Consider the following 26,320-nt stretch of genomic DNA (forward strand, 5'->3'; position numbering starts at 1 on the left):
TCTGATGATGATGGGCTAAAAAGAAATGATGGATGCATGAAAACAAGATATATAAATAATGCTAAATCACACTTTAACAGCAGTAATATATTCAAAAGAATATCTCTTAAATCATTGGATGTTGAAGTCATCATGGCCATTATTTTTTTTTGGGGGGGGGGGGCTGAAATTCAACCCCATCCCCACCACCTGGGAATACACATTTTAACATTAAATTTGTTACATTTCCCACATCCCCATGAAATATAAAATAAATCTTTCAACTTTGTGTTTTAAAAGAAAGACAAAATTAATTGTTTTCTGTCCTAGGACTACATTTAGTACGAAAAGACTTGGAGAAAATATAATTTATCATACCTAATGGATTTAGCAGTAATAATTCCCGTGACTATAACAAGAGCTGTCCGTAAGACAGCGTGCTCGAACTTTTCTCAAGTGCTTGACTCTGAATTAGAGCATTGCCAGTAAAAAAAATTCCAAGTTAAAAAGGGACATAACTCTGTCAAAATTCAAACAGAGTTATGGGAATTGTGTCTGCTGGTGTAGACTTTGATAGTAAATAACTATTTTGAGTTTCAAGTCAAAAGCTTTAATAGTAACAGAGATATTTAACTTTATCAAAAATTTTAATAAAAAATTCTAAGTTAAAAAGGGGCATAATTATGTCAAAATTCAAATCAGAGTTATAGGGATTGTTTCTCCTGGTGAAGACTTTAATGGTAAATAAGTATTTAAGTTTCAAGTCAAAAGTTTTGACAGTAACAGAGATAAAAACGGAGCATAATTCTGTCAAAATTCAAATCAGAGTTATAGGAATTGTGTCTCTCTCCTGGTGTAGACTTTGATAATAAATAACTATTTTAAGTTTCAAGTCAATAGCTTTGATAGTAATAGAGATATTTGACTTTATCAAAAATTTTAACCAAAAATTCTAAGTTAAAAAGGGGCATAATTCTGTCAAAATTCAAATCAGAGTTATGGGGATTGTTTCTTTTGAAGTAGACTTTGATAGAAAATAACTATTTTAAGTTTCAAGTAAATAGCTTTGATAGTAACAGAGATATTTGACTTTATCAAAAATTTTAACCAAAAATTCTAAGTTAAAAAGGAACATAATTCTGTCAAAATTCAAATCACAGTTATGGGGATTGTTTCTCCTGAAGTAGACTTTAATAGAACATAACTATTTTAAGTTTCAAGTCAATAGCTTTGATAGTAACAGAGATATTTGACTTTAACCAACGGCGACACTGACACTGGGGTGAGCGCAATAGCTCTACTTTTTCTTCGAAAAGTTGAGCTAAAAATTGCTTTGGTAAACAATTTCCATTTTTCCTACAAATATGCCATTTCATTCTTTGACAGCTCTGGCCCCATTCACCAAAAAGAGAAAGAAGGGCCATTGTATATTTCTGAACTATGATAATTTTCAAAAAGACCATATTGAATAATTTGAAATGAAAGAACAGACTGTAAAAAAAACTTACATTTATCTGAGAAAAAAGAAATTAAAAGAATTCAACTTTAAACATGACAACTTGCACAAACAGAAAAAAATAGAAGCAAAATTTGTTAATAACCAGTCTATAAAAATGCAGTAAACATCAAAATAACTGTAACAAAACCATTTGTGGTTTGATATTATTTGTTTTTCTCCCACAATCCAAATACTCAGACAGCAGTTCAAAAGGTTTATTAATGCTCACAGCAACAAAACAGTAGTAATAATGGTTTATGTGGTAGAAATATCAGAACAATACTGTAGACTGGGGAATGTTCACGCGGAAACTATATTGCGATTTTATTGTGTCAGAACTTACTGACATTACATGTTACCAAGGTTTCTTGACTAGACACCTTTTTTATAATAAATGTTATGAAAACTGAATACATGTATCAGTGAAATAATTGTTTTGTTTGTTTGTTTTGGGTTTAACACTGTTTTTCAAAAGTATTTCAGTTATATGCCTGGGGATCCAACTCACAACCCCGCAAATCATAGATCTGCACTCTCCCTATTAAGCTAAGCAGGGGTGGGGATATCTGAATTTGCAAAAAAATGTGATAGTGGAAATTAAACTCTCATGAATATTTCCAAAATTTACAGATCAAAGTGTTAAGTTTGATGTAATGAAAAGTAAACAGAACTATGATTTCTAATGTCAGAAGGTGCCTTAAGTTGTTTCATTAGAAGAGAATAATGTGCATGGCAAGTACCTTTCTAAATGGCCTCTTTTGAACACTAGAACCACTATGAATATAATTTAATTACTTAGGTACCATTACAGCAATAATTTCAGAATGTACACATTTGAAAGTCAATGTAATTACGTATAATTATGATAACACAAGGTACAGAAAAACCAATGTGCACACTACGATTTATATTTGTACAACTGTCAAATGATGAAGCACCAAAATGATCAATCTATGAAGTATTTAATAACATTTATGGCAATGTCATAATCATTAAATATTATGCTAATCAGGTATCAAAGAATGGAGTATAATCTAAGTCAGTACTTAGCGTTCAGATTTCAGTGAACCATTATACAGTATATAGTGCTCCAAAGACAGAATGAACAGTGATCCACTGTTGTAATGAATTGTTGAGCTGAAAAACAGAGTTAAAATTTATCCGCAGTTGCAACGGATCTCAAGCAGTATTGTAAGTGACTGACAATTATAATTCAAGGATAAAAAAATAAAAATAAATGTGATCAATCTATTATTCATTTGATCTTAAGGCAAAGGGAACTGTGTTTCACGTGTGTAATTCATAGTGTTATAAATTGCTGTTAGCAGTGATTCAGACAGTGATCCTTACACAGAGTTAGCAGTAATTACAGCTGTAATTCAGTGGTCCAAAGATGCAATTCAGTGGTCCACAGCTGTAATTCAGTGAGCCACAACTGTAACTGTGATCCACAGCTGTAATTCAGTGATCCACAGCTGTAATTCAGTGATCCACAGCTGTAATTCAGTGGCCCACAGCTGTAATTCAGTGATCCACAGCTGTAACTCAGTGATATAAAGGTAGATATATAAGCGAAGCAGTTACCTACAGTGGCTATTCATAGTGCTTAAAGTGCAGTAAACTGCAATTAAAAGTGATTCACAATGTTGTTAAAAATTGTTCTAAAGTTGCTATTCACAGTGTCACAAATGTTCAGTCATCCAGCAGAGGTGACGCTGACCCAATGTTGTAATTCATAGCAATTTGGAAACAGAGTTAACTGTGGCCCAATGTTGAAATTCAAAGCACTTTGAAAACATAGTTAAATGTGCCCAATGTTGCAATTCAAAGCACTATGAAAACAGAGTTAACTGTGGCCCAATGTTGTAATTCATAGCAATTTGAAAACAGAGTTAACTGTGGCCCAATATTGAAATTCAAAGCAACTTGAAAACAGAGTTAAATGTGCCCAATGTTGCAATTCATAGCAATTTAAAAACAGAGTTAACTGTGGCCCAATGTTGTAATTCATAGCAATTTGAAAACAGAGTTAAATGTTCCCAATGTTGTAATTCATAGCAATTTAAAAACAGAGTTAACTGTGGCCCAATGTTGTAATTCATAGAAATTTGAAAACAGAGTTAACTGTGGCTCTATGTTTTAATTCATAGCACTATGAAAACAGAGTTAACTGAGGCCTAATGCTGAAATTCATAGCAATTTGAAAGCAGTTAAATGTGCCCAATGTTGTAATTCATAGCAATTTGAAAACAAACTTTACTGTGGCCCAATGTTGTAATTCACAGCAATTTAAAAACAGTTAACTGTGGCCCAATGTTGCAATTCATAGCAATTTAAAAACAGAGTTAACTGTCGCCAAATGTTGTAATTCACAGCAATTTGAAAACTGAGCTAAATGTGCCTGATGTTGCAATTCATAGCAATTTAAAAACAGAGTTAACTGTGGCCCAATGTTGTAATTCATAGCAATTTGAGAACAGAGTTAACTGTGGCCCAATGTTTTAATTCATAGCACTATGAAAACAGAGTTAACTGAGGCCTTATGCTGAAATTCATAGCAATTTAAAAACAGTTAAATGTGCCCAATGTTGTAATTCATAGCATTTGAAAACAAACTTTACTGTGGCCCAACGTTGTTATTCATAGCAATTTGAAAAAAAGAGTTAACTGTGGTCCAATGTTGTAACTCGGCCTATTTCAGATAGACTTCATACAAGTGCTGATCAATAAAAACAGTACTATTGAGAATAGCGCTGAAACTGCCAGTATCAATATATAAAACACTTTTGATGACTACAGGAAAAGAATGTCCTCCTTTAGCAATACTCATATCTTGACAATCTTTACACCGAAACCAGTTTAAATTTCCTCTATTAATACCCGGTACTTATTTCCATCTTTTACAGGTTATATTTATCACATCTTTTTTATATAACTTGGTTATTTACTTAAAGGTTTTTATCACATTCCAGTGACACTTAACACCTTGTATATATTTAGCACTAGAATTATAGAATACAGTTATATCACAATATTTTATTGCATATAATTTCCTCAGAAGCAGCTGTCAAAATCCACCCTGTATAATATATATCACACAGCCATTTCAACCGTTTTTCATTAGAACATGAAAATCCGCACTGCACATCTATAAATTCCTTCACAAGACAGATCAATTCTAATGCCATCGAGACAATGTAGCCTAAGCTGGTAAAGACGAAAGAGAAATACGAGCGTTCAATCTAAAGATCCTAGTAAAATTTGAAGCTGTCTAAAAGTATGTCCAACTTTCCCTGATATCGATGATTTTTTGTCGACAACAGTTCGAATGTCCATTAAATGTTTATAACATCCATTGCATTTTCTGTACCTGGAATGGAGAAACATATTTCCAATATTAGGATATGAAATAAGACTACAGCTAAGTTGCTCAGTTGAGCATGTTTGTTTGTGCAAATTTGCATAAAACCTTTCACAAGTTAGACATATTATTTTTTGTTTACCATTGGCTTAATGCTATTTTTCGACAGTTTCTCAATTTTTTTTATGGCTTGAATGACATTTTTGTATAAACATGATCACAGTTTAACTTGACTATAGTGCCACGTTTTCAATAATTACACTATAACACTGTGTAAATGCCATTTTTAACAGGATCACAGTACAACACAGCTTAACTGCCATTTTTTCTACAGGATCATGATAAAACACAGCTTAACTGCCATTTTTTCAACAGGATCATGGTAAAACACAGCTTAACTGCCATTTTTCCAACAGGATCAGTGTAACACAGCTTAAATTATAACATACCATTGTCAACAGGATCAGTGTAACACAGCTTAAATAATAAAATACCATTGTCAACAAGATCAGTGTAACACAGCTTAAATCATAAAATACCATTGTCAACAAGATCAGTGTAACACAGCTTAAATCATAAAATACCATTGTCAAAAGGACCATGGTATAACACAGCTTAAATTATAAAATACCATTGTCAACAGGATCAGTGTAACACAGCTTAAATCATAAAATACCATTGTCAACAAGATCAGTGTAACACAGCTTAAATCATAAAATACCATTGTCAAAAGAATCATGGTATAACACAGCTTAAATTATAAAATACCATTGTCAACAGGATCAGTGTAACACTGCTTAAATCATAAAATACCATTGCCAACAGGATCATGGTATAACACAGCTCAAGTTTTATGCCATATTTCACCAGGATCATAGCTAAACTTGTTTTGAATGACATTTTTCAACAGAACCAAAGCATATCTTTGCCTAAATGCCATTTTTTAAAATATAATTATAGCGTAACTAATAATATCGGTAGCAGTCATATGGTGAATTCCAGACTGACTTACCGCTCGGGTGCCTAATTTAGATTCAGCAAAAGACAGTATCATGAAGCTTCTGCTGTACCTTATGAAATTCAGATATTTGGTTTTTGATAGAAAATTGTTTAAAGAAATTATCATCAAAACCCACCAAATTAAAAGCAAACTAAGAAATACTGGATCAGGTAAATGACCATATTTTTTTTTATAATTGTAAACCAAATAAGCTACTATTTTTTTTAAAGGCAGCTGTATGGAGATCTACAGCTCATATTACGCGAATTATACAAACTATATTTCAAGGTTATATTATACAGACAGCCTAATATCACAAGTATTTTTCAATACCTATAATAACTAGAGGTGCTTTTAAGAAAAGCGCATGTCTCCCACAACTGCCTAATCATCTGAATAGTTGCATGTATCCGAATCAACCATGCACCAATGACTTAAAGTGCAGATACTGGCAGCGATTTTTGGTAATTCAAGGGCCATAGTTCCGAAATGCCTGGGACGATTAGGCTAGTTATTGAACTTGGCCGAGGGCTTACTGGCAAACACAATTAGTTCAAGGTTAGTGAAGACAGGATGAGAAATATTCGACTTAAGAGTGTAGACAAAATTTCCCAATTATTTAAAGTGCGGATACTGGCAGCGATTTTTGGTAATTTTAGGGCAATAATTCCGACATGCCTGGGCTGACTAGGATATTAATTCAAGTTTGGTGAAGATCGCATGAGAAATGTTTGACTTAAAAGTGCGGACAAGATATGTGACAGACAGGAGTAAATCAATATATCTCCCACCACAGTGTGTTTAGGAGACATAAAAATTATGTGGGACTGACTACGATACAAGTTTACTTCGTCCAATAATTTTAAATGCAAGACACTCTTCAAATTAATTTCCATGTTCTTAGCTATATTTGTTTATACTAATAGGGTAAATTAAGGTGACAATAAAAAGTTTAATGAACCAGGAAAATCTTTTAAATTATACAATTATACAACTGCTTTGGGCTATATTTCAAAACTCTCATTGAATTTCAAAGATATCATAAAATAAATTTGTTGCAAACTGAATATTATGAGGCACAACTTAAAACAGTTTTAAAGTTAATACAGAAATGTATATTTTTAAGCTGTTGACTTCAAAAATGACTACTTTTGTGTCCATAGGATATTGGTGCCCATTAAATGTCACTGTATAGTCACATGGTACTTGTTGGCAATGCAAAACTAAATTTTTTTTTACATAATTTTTCCTATTAAGTTCCGTGACTCTAGGTCTAAAAGTTTTGGATATATGACTGATATATTGAGGCCCTTTATGCATACTTCTAAAATGAATAATCATTTCTAGTCTTAGTAAGTGAAATCACTTACCAAACCTCAGATGCACAACTTCATATGCAAAGTTCAATTAACGTTTTTCCTCGTACACAATTCACATCAGCTGTAAATGTTTCTTGACAAAGGGACACAACTTTCACATTCAGACATAAATGAGATGATGATGTTTTGCGTCCCTTGTTTTGAAAAAAAAACAAGAGGGCCATGATGGCCCTATATTGCTCACCTGTTATCATTGCACTTGAGAACAAAAAGGTCCTCAGAAAAAATATCTAAGTCCAAAGGACAGGAACAACAAAGGGAAGAAATTTAACCAAAAAGAAAAAAAAAATTCTTACAAGGTAAAGATATGTCAAAATACACCTAAAAATTGGAGGTACCATCCATGTTGTACCACAGAAAAGTGGTTTCGGTTTTTCCCTATGGCCAATAATAAAAAAGTTACTAAAAATAAGCTATTTATAGTAACGTAAAAAGGAAGTAATTAAAAAAAAATATTATTGTAAGCAAACAAAAGAAGGATCTGCCAAATAAATCTGTTGACATAAATGAAATTTCAGATCAGTATCTTCATTAGTTACGGAGATAATTATAACCATTCTAATTTGAAATAAAGGGAGGTAACTTGACATAAAATCAGTCCATAGTTATCTACCCTGATTGGCTCAGTCCAACTAATGACAATAATGAAATTTCAAATAAGTCCTATAAGTACTTACTGATATAAATCCATTTTGATTACAATCAGGGGAGGTAATCAGATATAAAATAACTCTGGAACCTACGAATGGATCTGATTTGTCATGGAATCCAAGATTTATTGTTGTTGAAGATATTTTGGAAGTTTGTATCAAATTTAACCATAATGAAGTCTCAATATGGCTGCAAAAGCCAAAATAGCCAATTTTGGACCTTTAAGGGGCCATAACGTTGGAACCCATTATGGAATCTGGCCAGTTCAAGAAAGGAACCATGATCTTGTGGTGATACAAGTTGGTTGCAAGTTTGATTAAAATCAAATCATAAATGAAGCTGCTATTGTGCAGGCAAGGTCAAAATAGCTCATTCTGGCCCTATCAGGGGCCATAACTCTGGAACCCATAATGGAATCTGGCCAGTTCAAGAAAGGAACCAAGATCTTGTGGTGATACAAGTTGTGTGCAAGTTTGATTAAATTCAAATCATAAATGAAGCTGCTATTGTGCAGACAAGGTCAAAATAACTAATTTTGGCCCTTTCAGGGGCCATAACTTTGGAACCCATAATGAGATCTGGCCAGTTCAAGAAAGGAACCAAGATCTTACGGTGATACAAGTTGTGTGCAAGTTTGGTAAAAAATCAAATCATAAATAAAGCTGCTATTGTGCAGACAAGGTCAAAATAGCTAATTTTTGCCCTTTCAGGGGCCATAACTCTGGAACCGATAATGGGATCTGGCCAGTTCAAGAAAGGAACCGTGATCTTATGGTGATACAAGTTGTGTGCAAGTTTGGTTAAAATGAAATCATAAATGAAACCACTATCGTGCAGACAAGAAATTGTGCACGGACGACCGACGGACGGACGGACGGACGGACGACGGGCGATCACAAAAGCTCATCCTGTCACTATGTGACAGGTGAGCTAAAAAAAACCACAAAAAAAACCACTGTAAAGTGTTCCGTATTTCATTTTTATTTTCAGTTGTGTCATGCTTGTTAGTTAACCTGTTTTGTGATTCTGAATTCACAAATAACTGACATCTTCCTCACATGAATCAGTGGTAGAGGACAAATGAGTTCATATGATATACCTTTAACCACACAAAAAATTCACTCCAAAACAATTGGTTGTACACAGCTAATTTAGAACACTCCCTACAATCATATCTGAAAGGTGATGTTACCATATTAACTTCAAAAAAAAACCCACCTAATAATTGATACTTGATATCGGAAATGATAAACCAGTATTGTTTAAACAGATATTTTACTGTATAATTACAATACAAAGCTAAATTCCTTACATTTTTATCAAATTTCAATAGTGTGACCAATGCTTTTGAGTTTTCTACACATTCAAGCTATTGACTAAAGGAGTTACTGTAGATAAAAAGTTTATAAAGGTACCAAATAACTTTTTTTCCTCTCTTGTAAAGAAAAACTTTAATAAATTCTAAAACAAGAGGGTCATGATGACCCTGGATCGCTCACCTGAGTAATATGAGCTACATGTTTCAAAGATCAAACTGATAATAAAATATTAAGAAAGTCAGTAGGTTACATTCATGGTCAATGAAATTCAGTTTTATGATTGGTGTGCAAAACTGTGTATGTCATCAAAATTTCAAGGCTGTATCTTAAAAAACAAGAAAGTAGGTCAGTAGGTCAAAGTCACAGTCAAGTGACATCATATTACTTGGGGTCATCAGGTAATTATAATTAAACAGTCTTGGAAATAGGATCAAATGATTTTTTAAGTATTTTTTTCCTATATAACTCACATAGTAACTAAGTGACCCCAGGGCGGGGCCTCTTTTAACCCCAGGGACATAATTTGAAAGATTTTGGTAGAGGACTACTAGACAATGCATCATGCCAAATATCAAAAGCATAGGTCATATAGTTTCAGACAAGAAGATTTTTAAAGTTTTTTTCCTATATAAGTCTATATAAAACTTAGGACCCCCACGGCAGGGCCTCTTTTCACCCCAGGGGTACAATTTGAAAAACTTTGGTTGAGGACCATTAGACAATGCTACAAACCAAATGTCAAAGGTCTAAGTGTTGTGGTTTCAGACAAGAAGATTTTTAAACTTTTTTTCATATAAAAGTCTATGTAAAACTTGGGACCCCCGGGGCGGGGCCATATTTGACCCTAGAGGGATAATTTGAACAATTTTGGTAGAGGAACACTAGATGATGTTACAAACCAAATATCAAAGCCCTAGGCCGTGTGGTTTAGTACAAGAAGATTTTCAAAGTTTTCCCTATATAAGTCTATATAAACCATGTGACCCCCGGGGCGGGGCCATATTTGACCCTAAGGGGATAATTTGAATAATTTTGGTAGAGGACCACTAGATGATGCTACATACCAAATATCAAAGCCCTAGGCCGTATGGTTTAGCACAAGAAGATTTTCAAAGTTTTCCCTATATAAGTCTATATAAATCATGTGACCCCCGGGGCAGGGCCACATTTGACCCTAGGGCGATAATTTGAAAGATTTTGGTAGAGGACCACTAGATGATGCTACATACTAAATATCAAAGCCCTAGGCTGTGTGGTGTAGTACAAGAAGATTTTCAAAGTTTTCCCTATATAACTCTATATAAACCATGTGACCCCCGGGGCGGGGCCATATTTGACCCTAGGGGGATAATTTGAACAATTTTGGTAGAGGACCACTAGATGATGCTACATACTAAATATCAAAGCCCTAGGCCATGCAGTTTTGTACAAGAAGATTTTGACGGACACACTGACGACGCACACCGCACGACGGACATTGCGCGGTCACAATAGCTCACCCTGAGCCTTTGGCTCAGGTGAGCTAAAAAATCAACATTTATCTGAAGGTATGCAGCTTTAAAATGCCATTATAAGGGTTTCACCTGCTATGAAGTTCAACAAACAAGATGGTAAATGGCTGTTTATGGTAAAATCTACCTGATCATTTTATGCTACACTCACACACTGTGTTTAACAGAAACAGTTAAATACTTGTCATGTAAAGTGCAGATGATACTTTTACCCATCTGATAAATTTTATATTTAAACTGTTAAATAAACCCCCTAAAAATTCTATTTGTATATAGCTATGAAAGCTAGATACTAAATGTGTGATAATACCGTATTGCCTTGTTTAATATTCAAACACGGTGGTAATTACATCTCCATTTTGCCAATTTTTAGTGAACATTAACTTGTGAGTGGTGGTCAACAGATGTAGCAAAACTTATGTTTTGTTTCGCATCAGGCATAATTTAAGATACTTGGTTCAATGTCCCAGTTATCATTATGACAGTTTCTTTTATACATGGTACTAACAAACACTAGTTCTTACTGTGAAGCTGCCAGGTCACTAAACTTGATTTTTGAATATCATAATTAAGGTAATGGACACATAATGACTATCAGCAATTTCCGTTCAATTTCGAATTCTTGTATCCTATTTCGGAATCCTTCGGCCAGAACAGAAAACTGATTTTTTGTATCAACCAGAGAATGCTGATATTGCATACAGAGACTATATAATCAAACTGAAAATGGTGACTGTCTGTTCAGGTACACTGCCTTAAACTTCACACATGTGACAATGCTAATTCAACCTGTTAGAACCTGTATTCATCAATTGTTAAGGCCTGAAACTTAGAACTAAGATCATAAGACATTCATTTTTCTATAACTTTATGCTCAATATATGTAGAAGAGAGAATCTGCTGACCTCTTCGTCACACTGGAGTCACATTTAAGTTTCTTTGTCATTAGTGCTTATCTGAAAATAACTGAGCATAAAGAAAACTTAAACTATGCATTTTACAGCTGCAGTATTCCGGAATTTGATGTTGATGAATATGGTATCAGGACTAAGGCTCTGATATAGACATTGTTCACGATGTTCAGTGCTGATGATGTAACATATATCACACTTCAGAGCGACCTCTTACACCAAACAGAAAAAGATCTCATATGATCAAATTTGTTTGTTTCAGCATGTGGCAAGCTTACTTTATAACCAGCCATTAAAATAAAAATACATCCTATATATCCCTACATATCTTAGTTTAAATCTCAAGCAAAACAATAAAACTCAGTGAATTTTTATCTCCTGCCAAATTAAATTGTTTTGTGAATGAGAGGAAATTTTCTTGAAAAAATATCTTATTTCCAGACATACACAAGTTATGTACAAAAGGACCATGCAATTGTTTGTTGGTTTCTCTCTTTTACAAAATCAAATGGAAAACCTCTGCCCAATACAGTGATCTATATTTATATTAAGTTTCACGAACAAGAGGGCCATGATGGCCCTATATCGCTCATCTGAGTACCATTGCTCTTAATGATAAGATCAAGTTTTGACATAGATTTTATAGGCATACACATTAAATATCATCAGGATAAATATTTTCTTGTAACAGTCCCTTTTGACCTATGGGTCACATACTAGTCACAGCCAATCTCCATACCAAGGGCCCTCAAATGCTGCATTTTTGTACTAGCACGGCTATTCCTTACCCTGGAAGACTTAAATAACATTTAAAACCAATCTCATTAGATGCTGCTGAGGTATATTCATTTACATAAAATAAAGGGAGGTAATTTTTCATAAATTCAGTCAAAAGTTATCTACCCTGATTGTCCGAGTCCATCTGATGGCATAAATGACATTTCAAATCAGTATCTTCATTGGTTACTGAGATACACCCATTTTAATTTGAAACAAAGGGAGGTAATTTGACATAAAATCAGTCCATAGTTATCTACCCTGATTGTCTCAATCCAACTAATGACAATAAGTCCTATAAATACTTACTGAGATAAAACCATTTTTATTAAAATCAGGGGAGGTAATCATGCATTGGTATATGCATGTAGAAGATACAGAGTACAAGTCTTTATATTAGAGAAGTAAGTAGAAGTAGAAATTTCTTACCATGGAAGACATAAATATTGTTTCAAACCAATCTCATTAGAAGCTGCTAGGTATATTCATTTACATAAAAGATAAAGGGAGGTAATTTGTCATGAATTCAGTCAATATGTATCTTCACAGATTGTCCAAGTCCATCTGATGGCATAAATGAAATTTCAGATCAGTATCTTCATTAATTACGGAGATATACCAATTTTAATTTGAAATGAAGGGAGGTCACTACGTGACAGATGAGCTAAAAAAACCATGAATTATAAGCATTTTCAAGTTTTCCCAACAATTCTATGGGAATAACTAGTCAAGGGGGATAATACAACATCAGCAAATGTATTATAAGCATTTCTATTATAAGCTATTTAAATTTCGCAATGACAGCCTGATGGACAATGCCTAAACAATACCACTCTGCCTTTTGCGATGGATAAAAAAAATTGAGTTGAAGGAAAGGATGCAGAGGCTGACATAAAATATATAATCAGAACAAAGCAATAAAAATCAGAAAAGGAATTCTTAAGAGTAATTGTAATCCTTCCTTTGACAACACATTTTTAAGCAGATTTAATTGTTTTTAAAATACATAGTAAATTAAAGTATTACAGTTATGTAAAAACAAACACTGAGATTCCATTAAAACGTTTCATTTTACAATAAAATATTCTGCTATAAAACTTAAATATGTAAGCATAAGTTTCAACAAAACTAAGAAAATTCTAATAAAATGTCCAATTAACACTGACAGGTTAGGGCAGGCTAAGATTATAAAACCAGACACAGAATACTACCTTTTTATTGGACAATTTCAGGGTTGTACTCCACAGCTACTAGTCCAGTAAGAGTTCCAAGACTGATTCTCAAAATCAACTTTATACTATGAACCCCTTTTGTCTTCATTTTATTGTTTGTATGTTTTTATTTACATGGACATTATATGTCCAATGACAAATTTCTAGATTTAATGGTTGAGAAAGACAGCTGCTCTTCCTTCTGGAACTAGTACAGGCAGAATTAGACAAACCCACTCATTTGCTTGTAAATACTAATAGATATAGGCTCTGAGGGAGTGGAGTTTTCAATATTACTTGTCCTGCATAAACAATACTATTCTGCACCAAAAATAAAAAAAAAAAATCTATGAAAACAGAGGCACTTAAAAGTGGGAACATCGACAATGATCGAAATGAGGGCTGATTTACAGTTTTGCAACTCTAAAATCCATCCTGTTCTGTTACCTTACCAGAGTATTTTCATGTTAGCTGGATGCTTGATAGTCTATGATTCCAGTATGTACGGTTTTTATAGGAATTTAAAACTGATGTATTCTGAATAATACAGCTTAATAGCATTTCCCTTTAGTGATTAGCAGGATGGGTACACACTGCATCTGGACGAGTGGAAGTTTTAAGCAGCTCAACCTACAAGATACTTGTTTTCAATAATTTTCAGAGCCCTCGGCACAAGCTCTGGAAACTGGTAGAACCAGTGAACTTGCACCATGCAGATGAATAGACTCTTCACATGGATGAACTTGTTTGGTTCTGAACACACAATAAAGTGGTGCTGAAACAAATGATTCCAAGTCAGCACCCTTCGTAACATTCACACAGATGCTTGGTCTTGTTACAAAACTGAACTTGTTACTGGTAGTCGACCTTTAATAACGGTAATTAATGTGCAATTAAGAATTCTTGTATAGCACTTTCTCATTCTTCAGCCAGTAATGTAGCTCATATGAGCACCTGGCTTTCTGTTGTACCAGAGAATGCTGAAGTCGCACGCCAAGAATACTTTACGGGTCCACTTCCTTAACATAAATATTAATAGGGAAAGCATTATTTACCTTTCTTCTCTAGAGAGATCCACACCATAGCTTGGTGGTGCAGTAAGGTTGGCTTTGATCAGAGGCCCAAAGTTCTTCAGTATTATCTTCAATGACTCGCAGGCAATCATTACATACCTGATACACAGTAACAAAAACATGAATTAGAACAATCTGACTTATATATGTATTAAAAGTAGTCAAAACTACAATGCATTACAAGTCACTTTTATTCATTATAAACATTCCTCTAAATTAACTTACCTCCAGGTACAAAATAAACATGAAGATAGAAAGAACGTCAATGTAAATCGATGTCAATGACAACGACATCAGAATTCAATCCTTGTAGAGGTACACATCAGACACATCCAGTAAGTCTCTTTTAGAAGCCTTTTCCAATGATTTGGTTTACAAAATAGTATAAAACAATTCAGCTTAAACATCAGTTAACAATATTTGCCAAAAATTATCTTTTTATTTTCATACTGCACAGTAAGGTCTCACCTCATCTGCACAAGGTGATGTGCTAGATACCTTAAAAATAGCCATCATTACAGGATATTTCAAGTAGTGTTAACATACCATTTAGGATATCTAGTTATATTTAATTAAATTGACTATAAACTCCTAATATTTATACTTACTCCTCGTATTTATGTGCAATCAGATCTCTTATATGTGGTAGTAAACTGGCAGATATATCCAGATTCCATAACCCACTGAAATATAGGCAAAATGAACTCTCGAATTTAAGACATAAGCTCATAAGGGCTTGTGAACAGAAAAATTCAGATTTTTAAACTTGTTAAAACTTAAAACTGTTACATTTTTGGTTTAGTTTAATGAATTTATTTCATCTTGTGGTGGAGCCTGAAGCTTTCATTAAATCACCTGTGGAACAGGACCCATAATCGACAATGTTTTAGTCTCAATATTTAAATTTATGACAATAACATGCTGGTTTTTCACTATACTCTGTCGTTATCAAATACGCACAGATTGTAATAAAACTTTGCACACACATGTATGTTGTACTGCTATAACTAGCTCGTCCAGTATAGGTCATACAGCTACTCTCCAGCTTTTCAAATTGGAGGAAGATCACATCTGCCCCTCTTGCACGGCAGTAAGTTCGTAAGAACCTCTAACCTTCCAGAAGGAATGCCTTTTGTAGCTTGAATTTACATAGGTGAGAGGTAAGTGATTTAGTATCCTAAACCTTGACCACTCAGCTAAGGAGGCCCCCTTAACTGGATTGGAACTGGATTGGAATGTGTTTCTTTAAGTGAACACTGATGACAAATGGGGGGTTTCACCCCTTGAAAAGTACTTTGCACCCCCTGTTTTGGAGACAGCTGTTATATATCTCTTAGTGACTGAGTACTAAAGTTCAAGTAAACAAGACAAACTCTGTTTTCACCCCCCAACTTTAAATGACAGTGGGAACACTGGCTATAAATCTACTATTACAGCAGTGAGTTAGCAAGATATAATTTTCACAGATTATTATTGCTGTATTGACATGTATGAACAAGTACTGCAGAGGAAAAATTGTGTGGTTTAAGGATTGCAATATTATTCCGCAAAAGAACGTTGCATATTTCTTGATGCAAAGATAATCATCTTTTTATTACATACATTTCTATTCTTATTACTATTACATAAATGATATAATTTTTCTTAAAGCCAAAGCAAAATTGAAAACATAAATTGTAAATGAATTTTTTAACATGACGATTTACATGAAAATAACATGCACATGACAGGAAATTTGACAAACAATTGGTTAAACCAAATGATGCTCTCCAATGCATGTGCTTATCCAAATAGAGGGAATAATTTATTAGAAACCTCAAGTAATTCCCGGACAAGCCTTATTTTGTATAATAAGGGGAGATCATTCAAAAACTAGAGATGCTTTTGAGAAAAGCGCATGTCTCCCGCAACTGCCCCTATGAAAAATGTCTATTTCTTTAGATGGTTTTGACGAGTGGATCCAATTAGATGGTCTGGACGAGTGGATCCAATCAGTAATTCAAGGGCCATAATTCAAAAGTTCCTGTGTGGATTTGGCTACTTATCGACCTTGGCTGAGGTCTTATGGTCAAACACATTTTGTTCAAGTTTGGTGAAGATCGGATGAGAAATGTTTGACTTAGAGAGCGGACAAGAGTAAAAAGGCTGATTTTTCGGTAATTCAAGGGCCGTAACTCCAAAATGCTTGGACCGATTTGGCTAGTTATCGAACTTGGCCGAGGTCTCATAGTCAAACACATTTTGTTCAATTTTGGTGAAGATCGGATGAGAAATGTTCGACTTAGAGTGCGGACAAGAGTAAAAAGGCCGATTTTTGGTAATTCAAGGGCCATAACTCCAATATGCCTAGACAGATTTGGCTAGTTATCGAACCTGGCCGAGGTCTTATAGTCAAAAACATTTTGTTTAAGTTTGGTGAAAATCGGATGAGAAATGTTCGACTTAGAGTGCGGACAAGCTTTGTGACAGACAGACACACAGACAGACTGAGAAATCAATATGTCTCCCACACCACTGTGTGGTGGGAGACATAACTAGGTAAGGTACAGTCATGATTTTTTGACATTGCACTTTGTCTCAATGGCCTTAATAATTATTTGAAGTTTCAATCAAATGCAGTAATCACTTTTAAAGTTGTTCTCCGCACGTAAGTGTGACAGACGAACGGACAAAGCGGTAACTATATGCTCCCCTTTGGCCAGCATAAAAATATTGACATTATTGTTACACTACAATTTAACCAAGTTTACAAAATGAGCATGTAATAAACTGCTGTATTTTAGTAAACAAATGGAAAGCAGAGTACCAACACTTTATTCTATACTTACGATTTGGCATTAAGAACATTAAGAACGTCAACTATCACACCTTTGTCATTCATACTTATTGCTGAATCTATAGCAGTCTGAAATATAAAACAAACAGACTTATTGCTGAATCTATAGCAGTCTGAAATATAAAACAAACAGACTTATTGCTGAATCTATAGCAGTCTGAAATATAAAACAAACAGACTTATTGCTGAATCTATAGCAGTCTGAAATATAAAACAAACAGACTTATTGCTGAATCTATAGCAGTCTGAAATATAAAACAAACAGACTTATTGCTGAATCTATAGCAGTCTGAAATATAAAACAAACATACTTATTGCTGAATCTATAGCAGTCTGAAATATAAAACAAACAGACTTATTGCTGAATCTATAGCAGTCTGAAATATAAAACAAACATACTTATTGCTGAATCTATAGCAGTCTGAAATATAAAACAAACAGACTTATTGCTGAATCTATAGCAGTCTGAAATATAGAACAAACAGACTTAAAGGGGCTGCCCTTTAGTTTAACAACAATTATCAGATTTTCTGTAACATCTTGAAAAGCCTGCAATGCATTTAAGAAAGTGGACCTTTTATGAAATGAGGCAATTTCCATTTCACTAAGAATTCTCTGAATTTCTGAGAATAGCTTCTTTCAAAGTTTTTCTACATATTTGATAGGTTTTTTTTTTCCTTTTTGTTTGGTTTAACGTTGGACCAACACAATTATACGTCATATGGCGACTTCCCAGCTTTGCTTGTGGAGGAAGACCCAAAGTGCCCCTCCATGCATATTTTCATCACAAGCGGGCACGTGGGTAGAACCACCGACCTTCCGTAAGCCATATTTGATAGTCTGAAGGGTATCTTTATTAATAAATTCTGCCTATTAAGCCTCACTGGATCACCTTGTTTTAGTTTACTCTATCACACACATATAAAAGGACTTCCTAAATTTCAAACTGCTGAAAATAAATCTGCTTAACATGTATCTCTATATGGTTTGATATTTAGTTTTACAGTGTTATGGGTTAAATTTTCAGTATACTGCAGAATATTCATAGGACAGTCAGATCATCACTAACAGATCATCACATTAGCTCAAAATATTAAGCTATGAATCAACATTTTGGTGTAAACACACAAGGACTTTTTTTTCTATCCCAATTTTAAACCAAGTTAATTGATTCTACTATATATGTTTCTTTTTGGGTGTAATATATACATTTTGACAACCTGTCAATACAAAGAATTTGTATCAGCAGACTGGATCCAAAAGTAACTTCTTAAGCCAAATCTACTGAAGCCAGTAACTTACTTTGGTATTTCCTGAAGTCCACATGACCCTAACTGTTTGTAAACTTTTACTCCTACTTGACAATACAGATAACATGGTGTTATGGCCCTTGACTATCATGTCTAAGCTTGCATCTTCCGACAGATTCTGAGCTTGCCCTTGGTTTGCAACTTCAGGCTGTAAAATAAAGAAACTTATGGTTTAGCTTTGGTTTATAAATACAAAGAAATTATAAACATTAAGCAGGAGATTAGATTTTGCCAATTTGTTGGACATATTTATAAATGGAATTTAATTGCAACAAAGAAATAAAATTCTCATTTATTTCAATTTTTTAAATTGTAAATCCACGCATTAATATTCAAATGATACACTGTGAAATCATTAATATTTACTCACAGGTAAAAAGTCTTCAGGATTTACACCTCCGTCCCCTGGTGGTGGTGATGGCTGCCGTCGTGTTGGAGGCACATGAACTGTTTGTTTAGAAGGTTTCGCTCTCATATCCTGTTCCGGTACCCTTGGTGTTGGGTCTGGTTGCCGTGCTGGCTCAGGCTGTCGTGGTGGTTGCTGTTGCCTTGGTGCTGGTGGATCCGGCTGGCGTGTCTGTGGAAGCTCACGCTTGGTTGTCTTTGCTTGAGTGGTTGCTGGTTTGGCTTTTGGTGCTGGTTGTTTAACAGGCTCTGATTGAAGAAATATACACAACTTAGAAATCAGTTCCTATTTCACAACCTCTATCTTCAAAATGGAATATTAGACAATGGGATCAGTGACATATGTTTTAAACTACATGAAAATACACACACACACACACTGTATCTCTATAATAATTAAATATTGGGATATCAACAAAGAATGGAAAAGGGAGAGAAAGAGAAACATACAGAAAGAAATGATGTCCCTTTATCTGCTCAGCTGTACTTCTGGCAAGATGAGTTACTGGAAAATATTGATGAGGAGGAAATGTCTTAAAGTCTCTCAAATGACCATATAAAATAGAAGAAAAACTTGTCTGTGCAATGCAGCAGACATGCTGTCGGTCTTTTTTTTTTTAACTCAATCAGCCATACAAGGCTTTCCATGGTCCATACTCAACATCTGAGACAAAATTCAAGTGCTATTCAATTCTCAAGGACAACTTTTGTCAATATCACCCTTTAAAATCTTCCAAAAACAGTGTTATACTGGGAATTTAACTCTGTAAATTGTGATAATATGCTGTCATAGACTGCTACTTGTGCATACCAGATCTATTAGTGACCAAATACCATGTTTTCTTTCAAAGTATCTTCCTTTTTTGGTATTTTAATTTATTCTTTCCACACAGCAAGTTGCTGAAAGAACATTTTACAAAGTTTTGAGTCAAATTTAAGCAGTTTTCTTCATTCAAGTACTTGTGCCAGCTTTCTGTGTTTTTTTTTATTTTCAAGGAATATTCAAGGCCTGTACAAAACACACTTTTAATTGCCTGATAGAGGAACACTTAGAAATTTTTTTGCAATTTTACAATCGATAGAAAATATACATGTCTCTGCAATGATACGACTGTGTGTCCTGTGTTTTGTTATGGTGTTAAATTTTAGTCAAATTATTTCGAAATCCCACAATGCACAGACTTAATTTCCAAACCCACAAACCAGAGATATCTGTACGAAGGTGATTACTTACCATCATCACTTGGAGGTTGGAATGGTTCCATCTTTCTAGTTGGTGATCTATCTGTTAACAAACAAAAATCATTTTATGAGTACAGAATTATAAGTTTTCAAATTCTTCCTACACTGTTTTTCTTAAACAAAATGCTTCTAATTCAACTTTTGAAAAGATCTACTCTCTTTTCTAACAAAAGATTTTGTTTTGTCAAAGCCTTCCAAGTGCATTTTTTTCACTAAGTATACTCAGCAAAAGACAGTGTTCATTAAGTAATGGATACTGGGCAATATGATTTTCAGCTAATTTTTATACAGATTTATTGAGACATACTGTGTTTTCATACTGTTGATATTTAAAAATATTAATATTATACAGGTAAACTATGAGAGAAATTTTAAATGCATTAAATTCTCAAAATCTGAACAGTCATGACAGTTCACCATTTCATTTCATCCTTTTGCCACAGCATTTTAAAGCAGAATACAAGTTTTGCACATTTTTTAATGCCTAGTTTAATTTGAAAAAGAATTTCAAGAGCAAGTATTGCAGTTATACAATGTTGGTCAGTCTACCTAACCAGTGATCCAGCATTTTGTCTTGATTTCCGTAAGAAACTGACAAATTCTCTACATACTTCAGAGGTGGAGAACGCTTGATTTCAGACTTACTGTCTTCAGTCAAAGCATAACTGCTAAAATACATCTCACATGGGGAAAGAAATTGTGTTCTCAATTCTTAGAGTTGTGCTCGTTCTACCAAGTTAACAGGTATGGTCTACTTAAAGTGATTACACAGTTAACGTTTACTATTACAGCTGATTTTACCAAATATACACAGAATTACATGCCCCTGACAGAAAATGATTTTACAGTACTCTGTTGGGAATATGTGCTTTATTCTCTCACCTATTCTATGTTTAGGTTGGAATATTTCTTTAAAGTCTTCAGGGTCTCGTATATCAGCTACAGATTCTCTATCTTCCTGGTCCGGACTGGTACTCGTTGGTTCATTCTCATCTTCTTTCGGTACACTGAAAAACAATACAGTGTAACCTTTCTGTACTTACACTCCTGTAAAACCTGAATTATGTTCGTTATACATAGGCTATTGCTCCAGTGATGGGTTACTTACCCATCAATATCCATAATTCTAATATGCTTGTCTCTGTTAAAACACTCTTACGCTAGAATGACGTCACGTTTACGTGCGATGACGTCAAATTTTTTGTTGTGACCAAGAAAGAGTGCTTCTATATTTTATCTACTGTTTTAGTCTACAGGGCTCCGGAAATTTTGAGAATTCAATCGGTCCGAAACGAATATAATGACATCGGCGCTACCCCGCCCACCATATTACCAATATACCATATTTGTAAAACGTGATAGAGCAAAGAAATAAGCATGTCATGCATTAAGAATGAGTTACCGGTCACCGTGAGTTACCATTCAATGAAGACAGTTAGTCAGTTTTATATGTGATTGTTACTTTGTTTAAATTTCAATGTTTTTTTTTTTTCGATAAAATACTTGCAGGGATAAAATTTCCGAGGCACTGACACGGTGTACTTAACTAGTCTTAAAGCCAACGCACGTGACTTCGGTACCGTATTCACGGCAGATTGATACTTTGTGATATTTCCTCATTCTTTTATGGAATTTTATAAAATACAATGCGTCAAAGTGACATATTCTTTGCCAAACATCCTCAGTATTTTTAAGAATACTCTGTTGCGGACCGAATATGTACGTTATGTGAACGTTGAGATCGAATTTCCCGCATGTGTAGTACCAAAAGGTCACGCGGGTTGGCCGCGGATATTTCGTTTAACTGGCGTTGTACTTCAACTACAGATACATTTTTAAAAAGTTGTATTTTCTCTTCTGATGTAAACAAAATTTCATTGTGAAACGTTTTTTAAAAGACCGATTTGATAAACAGTGTCACTCCGGTTTTCTTTATCATTCTGTTTGCTAGTCCTTTTTTTTTCTCTTTTTTGTGTATAGTCGGGTTGCAAAGACGATTTTCTGTACTTGTTTTAACTAGTGGCCCAACAAATGAATCATTTAATTTTTACAAATCAAATAATTAAAAAAAAAGAAACTATTTATATCAGTTTCCCGTGTGATGTCTCATTATTAAAATGCAGTGACCGTTTGTTTTTTGACCCGTGATTTATCATAGCCTTTTGAAATAAACCATCCGTCTGATTCTAAATAAAAGAAATGGATCCCCGTCGAAAGCATTTGGATCCAGTCAGAAACATTTGAAAACCAGTCAAAATTGCTTAATACATTGCTGTCGGCTATCTGCAAACATAAAAAGATGTGCCGTGCGAGCACTGATCGCGTCACATGCTAATTACGGAACGATTATCAAGGTGACAATCAGACCGTTTGACACGTTTATTGATTATCTGAGGGTGCTACCAACAATTTCCTCCTTGGCAGGTGATCGTGTATTGAGATTTCAGACCGAAATTTATACTTTTCTCCATTTTTACGGGACCGATTTTGGTCTGAAAAGTCAAAAATCGGTCCAAAACCGACAAACCGGCAAATTTCCGAAGCGTTTAGATTAAGGGCATAGTAGAATCAAAATAATTTATAGCACAAGCGTGTTTTAACACTATTTATGCACTCGGGTGGTAATACATCGTCCAAATAATTTCACGAGGGCTGTGCCCTCGTGAAATTATTACGCCCGACTTATAACCACCCATCGTGCATAAATAGTGTTAAAGCACACTTTTGCTATAAATTATTTCTTAAATAATGTGCACTCATGTATAATGCATATCCCCGATTCCAGTCTAAATTGAGAAAAATACTTCCTCACTTACTAAGAATTTCATCTAATGGTAAAGCAAATGTCAATTAACTGATGTTAAACTGTTTTTAACATACCGTATTTTCCGGACAATAGGCCGTGGCCTATACGTTTAAAAAAGTGAAATTTTTAGGGGTGCTATGTGTTGAAGCGGCCTATACGACAATTTATTTTTTTCTTAATGGGCCTTTCATGCGGCCTATGCAACGGTTTTAATTTTTCGCTTGCATTTTGAAAGCCGATCAAATCATGTAAAATGTAAAGAATGGACAATACTGCCGAGAGGGCCTTTGAAAACAGCTCAAGAAACTTACAGTCGGACTTAATGGTTCACTGTATTTGACGGATTAACAAGTGTGATTACCTGTAAAAACAACCGATTTCAATGTCCATTTATCAAGGATAGTCTTCATACGACATGGCTATGTTCGCCGCATAGTGGTGTGTAGGCTGCGGCCAATATGTCGGAGCGGCCTATACGTTAAATTTCATTTGTGATATAGTTAAAATATACGGCTGCGGCCAATACGGTGCAGCCGCCTATTGTCCGGAAAATACGGTAATCAATGCAAAAACATATACTGGTTGGGAACCATTTTCCGGACACATTTTCATATTTCGGCTCCATTATTCCCTAAATAAATATTTGACATAAATAAAGCTCACACTGCACAAACTTCAGCTCCTTCCACATCCAATGTTGTAATCAGTATCGCGTTGTGACGTAAAATATTGGTTCCATGGGGCCTCAAATGGGGTCACTAAAATGAGTTATTTTTCCCGTCAGGTAAACCAGTTTCCGGACAAATATTTTGACAGTGTTTTGTTCTTAATTTGATATCAAAATAAGTAATTAAACTACTTCTACACATTTCTTTATCATTCATCTCTTCAAAATTACGCACGAAACATAACTCGACTTTCAATAGTAGCTATGAAAGCAAACCAAGGTTGACTATAAACAAGAGCTGTCCGTAAGACAGCCAAGCTCGACTATTCGAAATATTGTCCCAGAAGCAGGAAAATATTACCCAAAAAGGTTAAATATCAAAAGAGTTTTAAGTTCAAAAGGGGGCATAATTTGACCAAAATGCATATCAGTTATGGGACTTGCTGCTATCAACTAGTTTTATAACCCCGAAGGCACATGTGAAGTTTCAATTCAATATCTGAATTAGTTTTGGAGATAGAAACTCGCATGTAAAACTTTAACCAGAATTTTCAAAGTCCAAAAGGGGGCATAATTTGCCCAAAATACATGCCAGAGTTATGGGACTTGACCCAGTGAGGTTGGTAATTGATCTAGAAAAAGAAAAAATAAGTTTCAAATCTATATGCCTTTTAGTAATTGCCGTATGTACTTGCACGCAAAACTTTAACCAGGATTTTCTAAGTCCAAAAGGGGGCATAATTTGGCCAAAATGAAGGTCAGAGTTATGGAACTTGCTGCTATCAACTAGTTTTACAACCCCGAAGACACGTGAAGTTTCAAATCAATATCTGCATTAGTTTTGGAGATAATAACTTGCATGTAAAACATTAACCAAAATTTTCTAAGTCTAAAAGGGGGCATAATTTGCTCAAAATACATGTCAGAGTTATGGGACTTGACCCAGTGAGGTTGGTAATTGATCTAGAAAAAGAAAAAATAAGTTTCAAATCTATATGCCTTTTAGAAATAGCTGTATGTACTTGCACGCAAAACTTTAACCAGAATTTTCTAAGTCCAAAAGGGGGCATAATTTGGCCAAAATGAAGGTCAGAGTTATGGGACTTGCTGCTATCAACTAGTTTTATAACCCCGAAGACACATGTGAAGTTTCAAATCAATATCTGCATTAGTTTTGGAGATAGTAACTTGCATGTAAAACTTTACCCAAAATTTTCTAAGTCCAAAAGGGGGCATAATTTGCTCAAAATACATGTCAGAGTTATGGGACTTGACCCAGTGAGGTTGGTAATTGACCTAGAAACAGAAAAAATAAGTTTCAAAGCTATATGCCTTTAATTGATGGCTGTATGTACTTGCATGCAAAAACTTAACCAAGGTGTGACGCCGACGCCGACGCCAGGGTGAGTAGAATAGCTAGACTATTCTTCGAATAGTCGAGCTAAAAACTCGATTTTCGTCTTATACGAATTCTTGATAATTTCAATAGATATAGAATAAAATTAGTGCAAAAATCGACAGCCCTGCATCTTACGTAACTTTTAGCGTTAAATTAAAAGTAGAACATGTTATCAGCAGACAATCATTATGTAGTTTATTTCTTCCCCACTTGATACCTCGGCATGTGCGAACTACTGCGCATGCGCAATGCTATCTTCATGCCCTGTTAAGACAGAAAGTTGTTTTATAAACGCAGGTGAGTTATCATCAAAAACCCAAACATTATACAGCCTTATAAAATAGTGGTTTGCTGTAGTCATGAAGAACAAACATCTAAATGGTCTAGATGAAACAATTACATGAATAACAACGAAATATAGCGGATATTACATGTGTCCGAAAACTAGTCCTGTCCGGAAAATGATTCCCAACCAGTACATTACTTTGTATGGGGAAAAAAAAATGAAGTCAGTTTTTGTAAAACCTGTACAAATCTCTACAGAAGGAGAAATTTGTAATAGGCTACAAAATCTGATATATATTTATTCACTACATGTACAAGTAACATTTCCCATAGTGAGAGATATAACTTTAATAATTTTACCTTGCTTGTCTACTGGACTGTGTGGGTGGTCTTTCTGTCAAAAAGCTTCTCCTGCCGTGACTACTGTAAACATAAACAAACCAGAGCTGTTATAGGAGGCAGCAAGCTTGACTTCTTCAACATTTTATAGTGAAATAATGTCTATCTAAGAAAACCAATCTAAGAAAACCACAGCTATCATTGGAGTGAATAATACCCCTAATGTGGATGATCATGTTGGACAACAGTCTGAGTCAAAACCATTTAGTGATAACACAGATTGAGCCAAAGTGCATCAAAACATTAACTAGAATTTATGAGTGTAACAAAAGATCCGCCAAGTGGTTTATATCAGATTTAA

At 34.5% G+C, this 26,320-nt stretch overlaps 1 protein-coding gene across 1 annotated transcript; it reads right to left on the reverse strand.

Moving 5' to 3' along the window:
• Nucleotides 1-3,959: 3,959 nt before the first annotated feature.
• LOC128557786 (katanin p80 WD40 repeat-containing subunit B1-like) lies at nucleotides 3,960-26,110 on the reverse strand. The gene is made up of 9 exons (XM_053546071.1): nucleotides 25,981-26,110; nucleotides 21,346-21,470; nucleotides 20,456-20,506; nucleotides 19,187-19,470; nucleotides 18,809-18,964; nucleotides 17,499-17,575; nucleotides 15,279-15,353; nucleotides 14,653-14,769; nucleotides 3,960-4,847 (listed from the first exon to the last, which is right to left on the reverse strand). The coding sequence occupies exons 3-9, from the start codon at nucleotides 20,484-20,486 to the stop codon at nucleotides 4,715-4,717; spliced, it is 873 nt and encodes a 290-aa protein (XP_053402046.1). The 5' UTR covers nucleotides 20,487-20,506; nucleotides 21,346-21,470; nucleotides 25,981-26,110; the 3' UTR covers nucleotides 3,960-4,714.
• Between the last annotated feature and the right edge of the window lie 210 nt (nucleotides 26,111-26,320).

This window comes from Mercenaria mercenaria, chromosome 6 (assembly GCF_021730395.1).
Source record: "Mercenaria mercenaria strain notata chromosome 6, MADL_Memer_1, whole genome shotgun sequence".
In the NCBI taxonomy this organism is placed as follows: domain Eukaryota; kingdom Metazoa; phylum Mollusca; class Bivalvia; order Venerida; family Veneridae; genus Mercenaria; species Mercenaria mercenaria.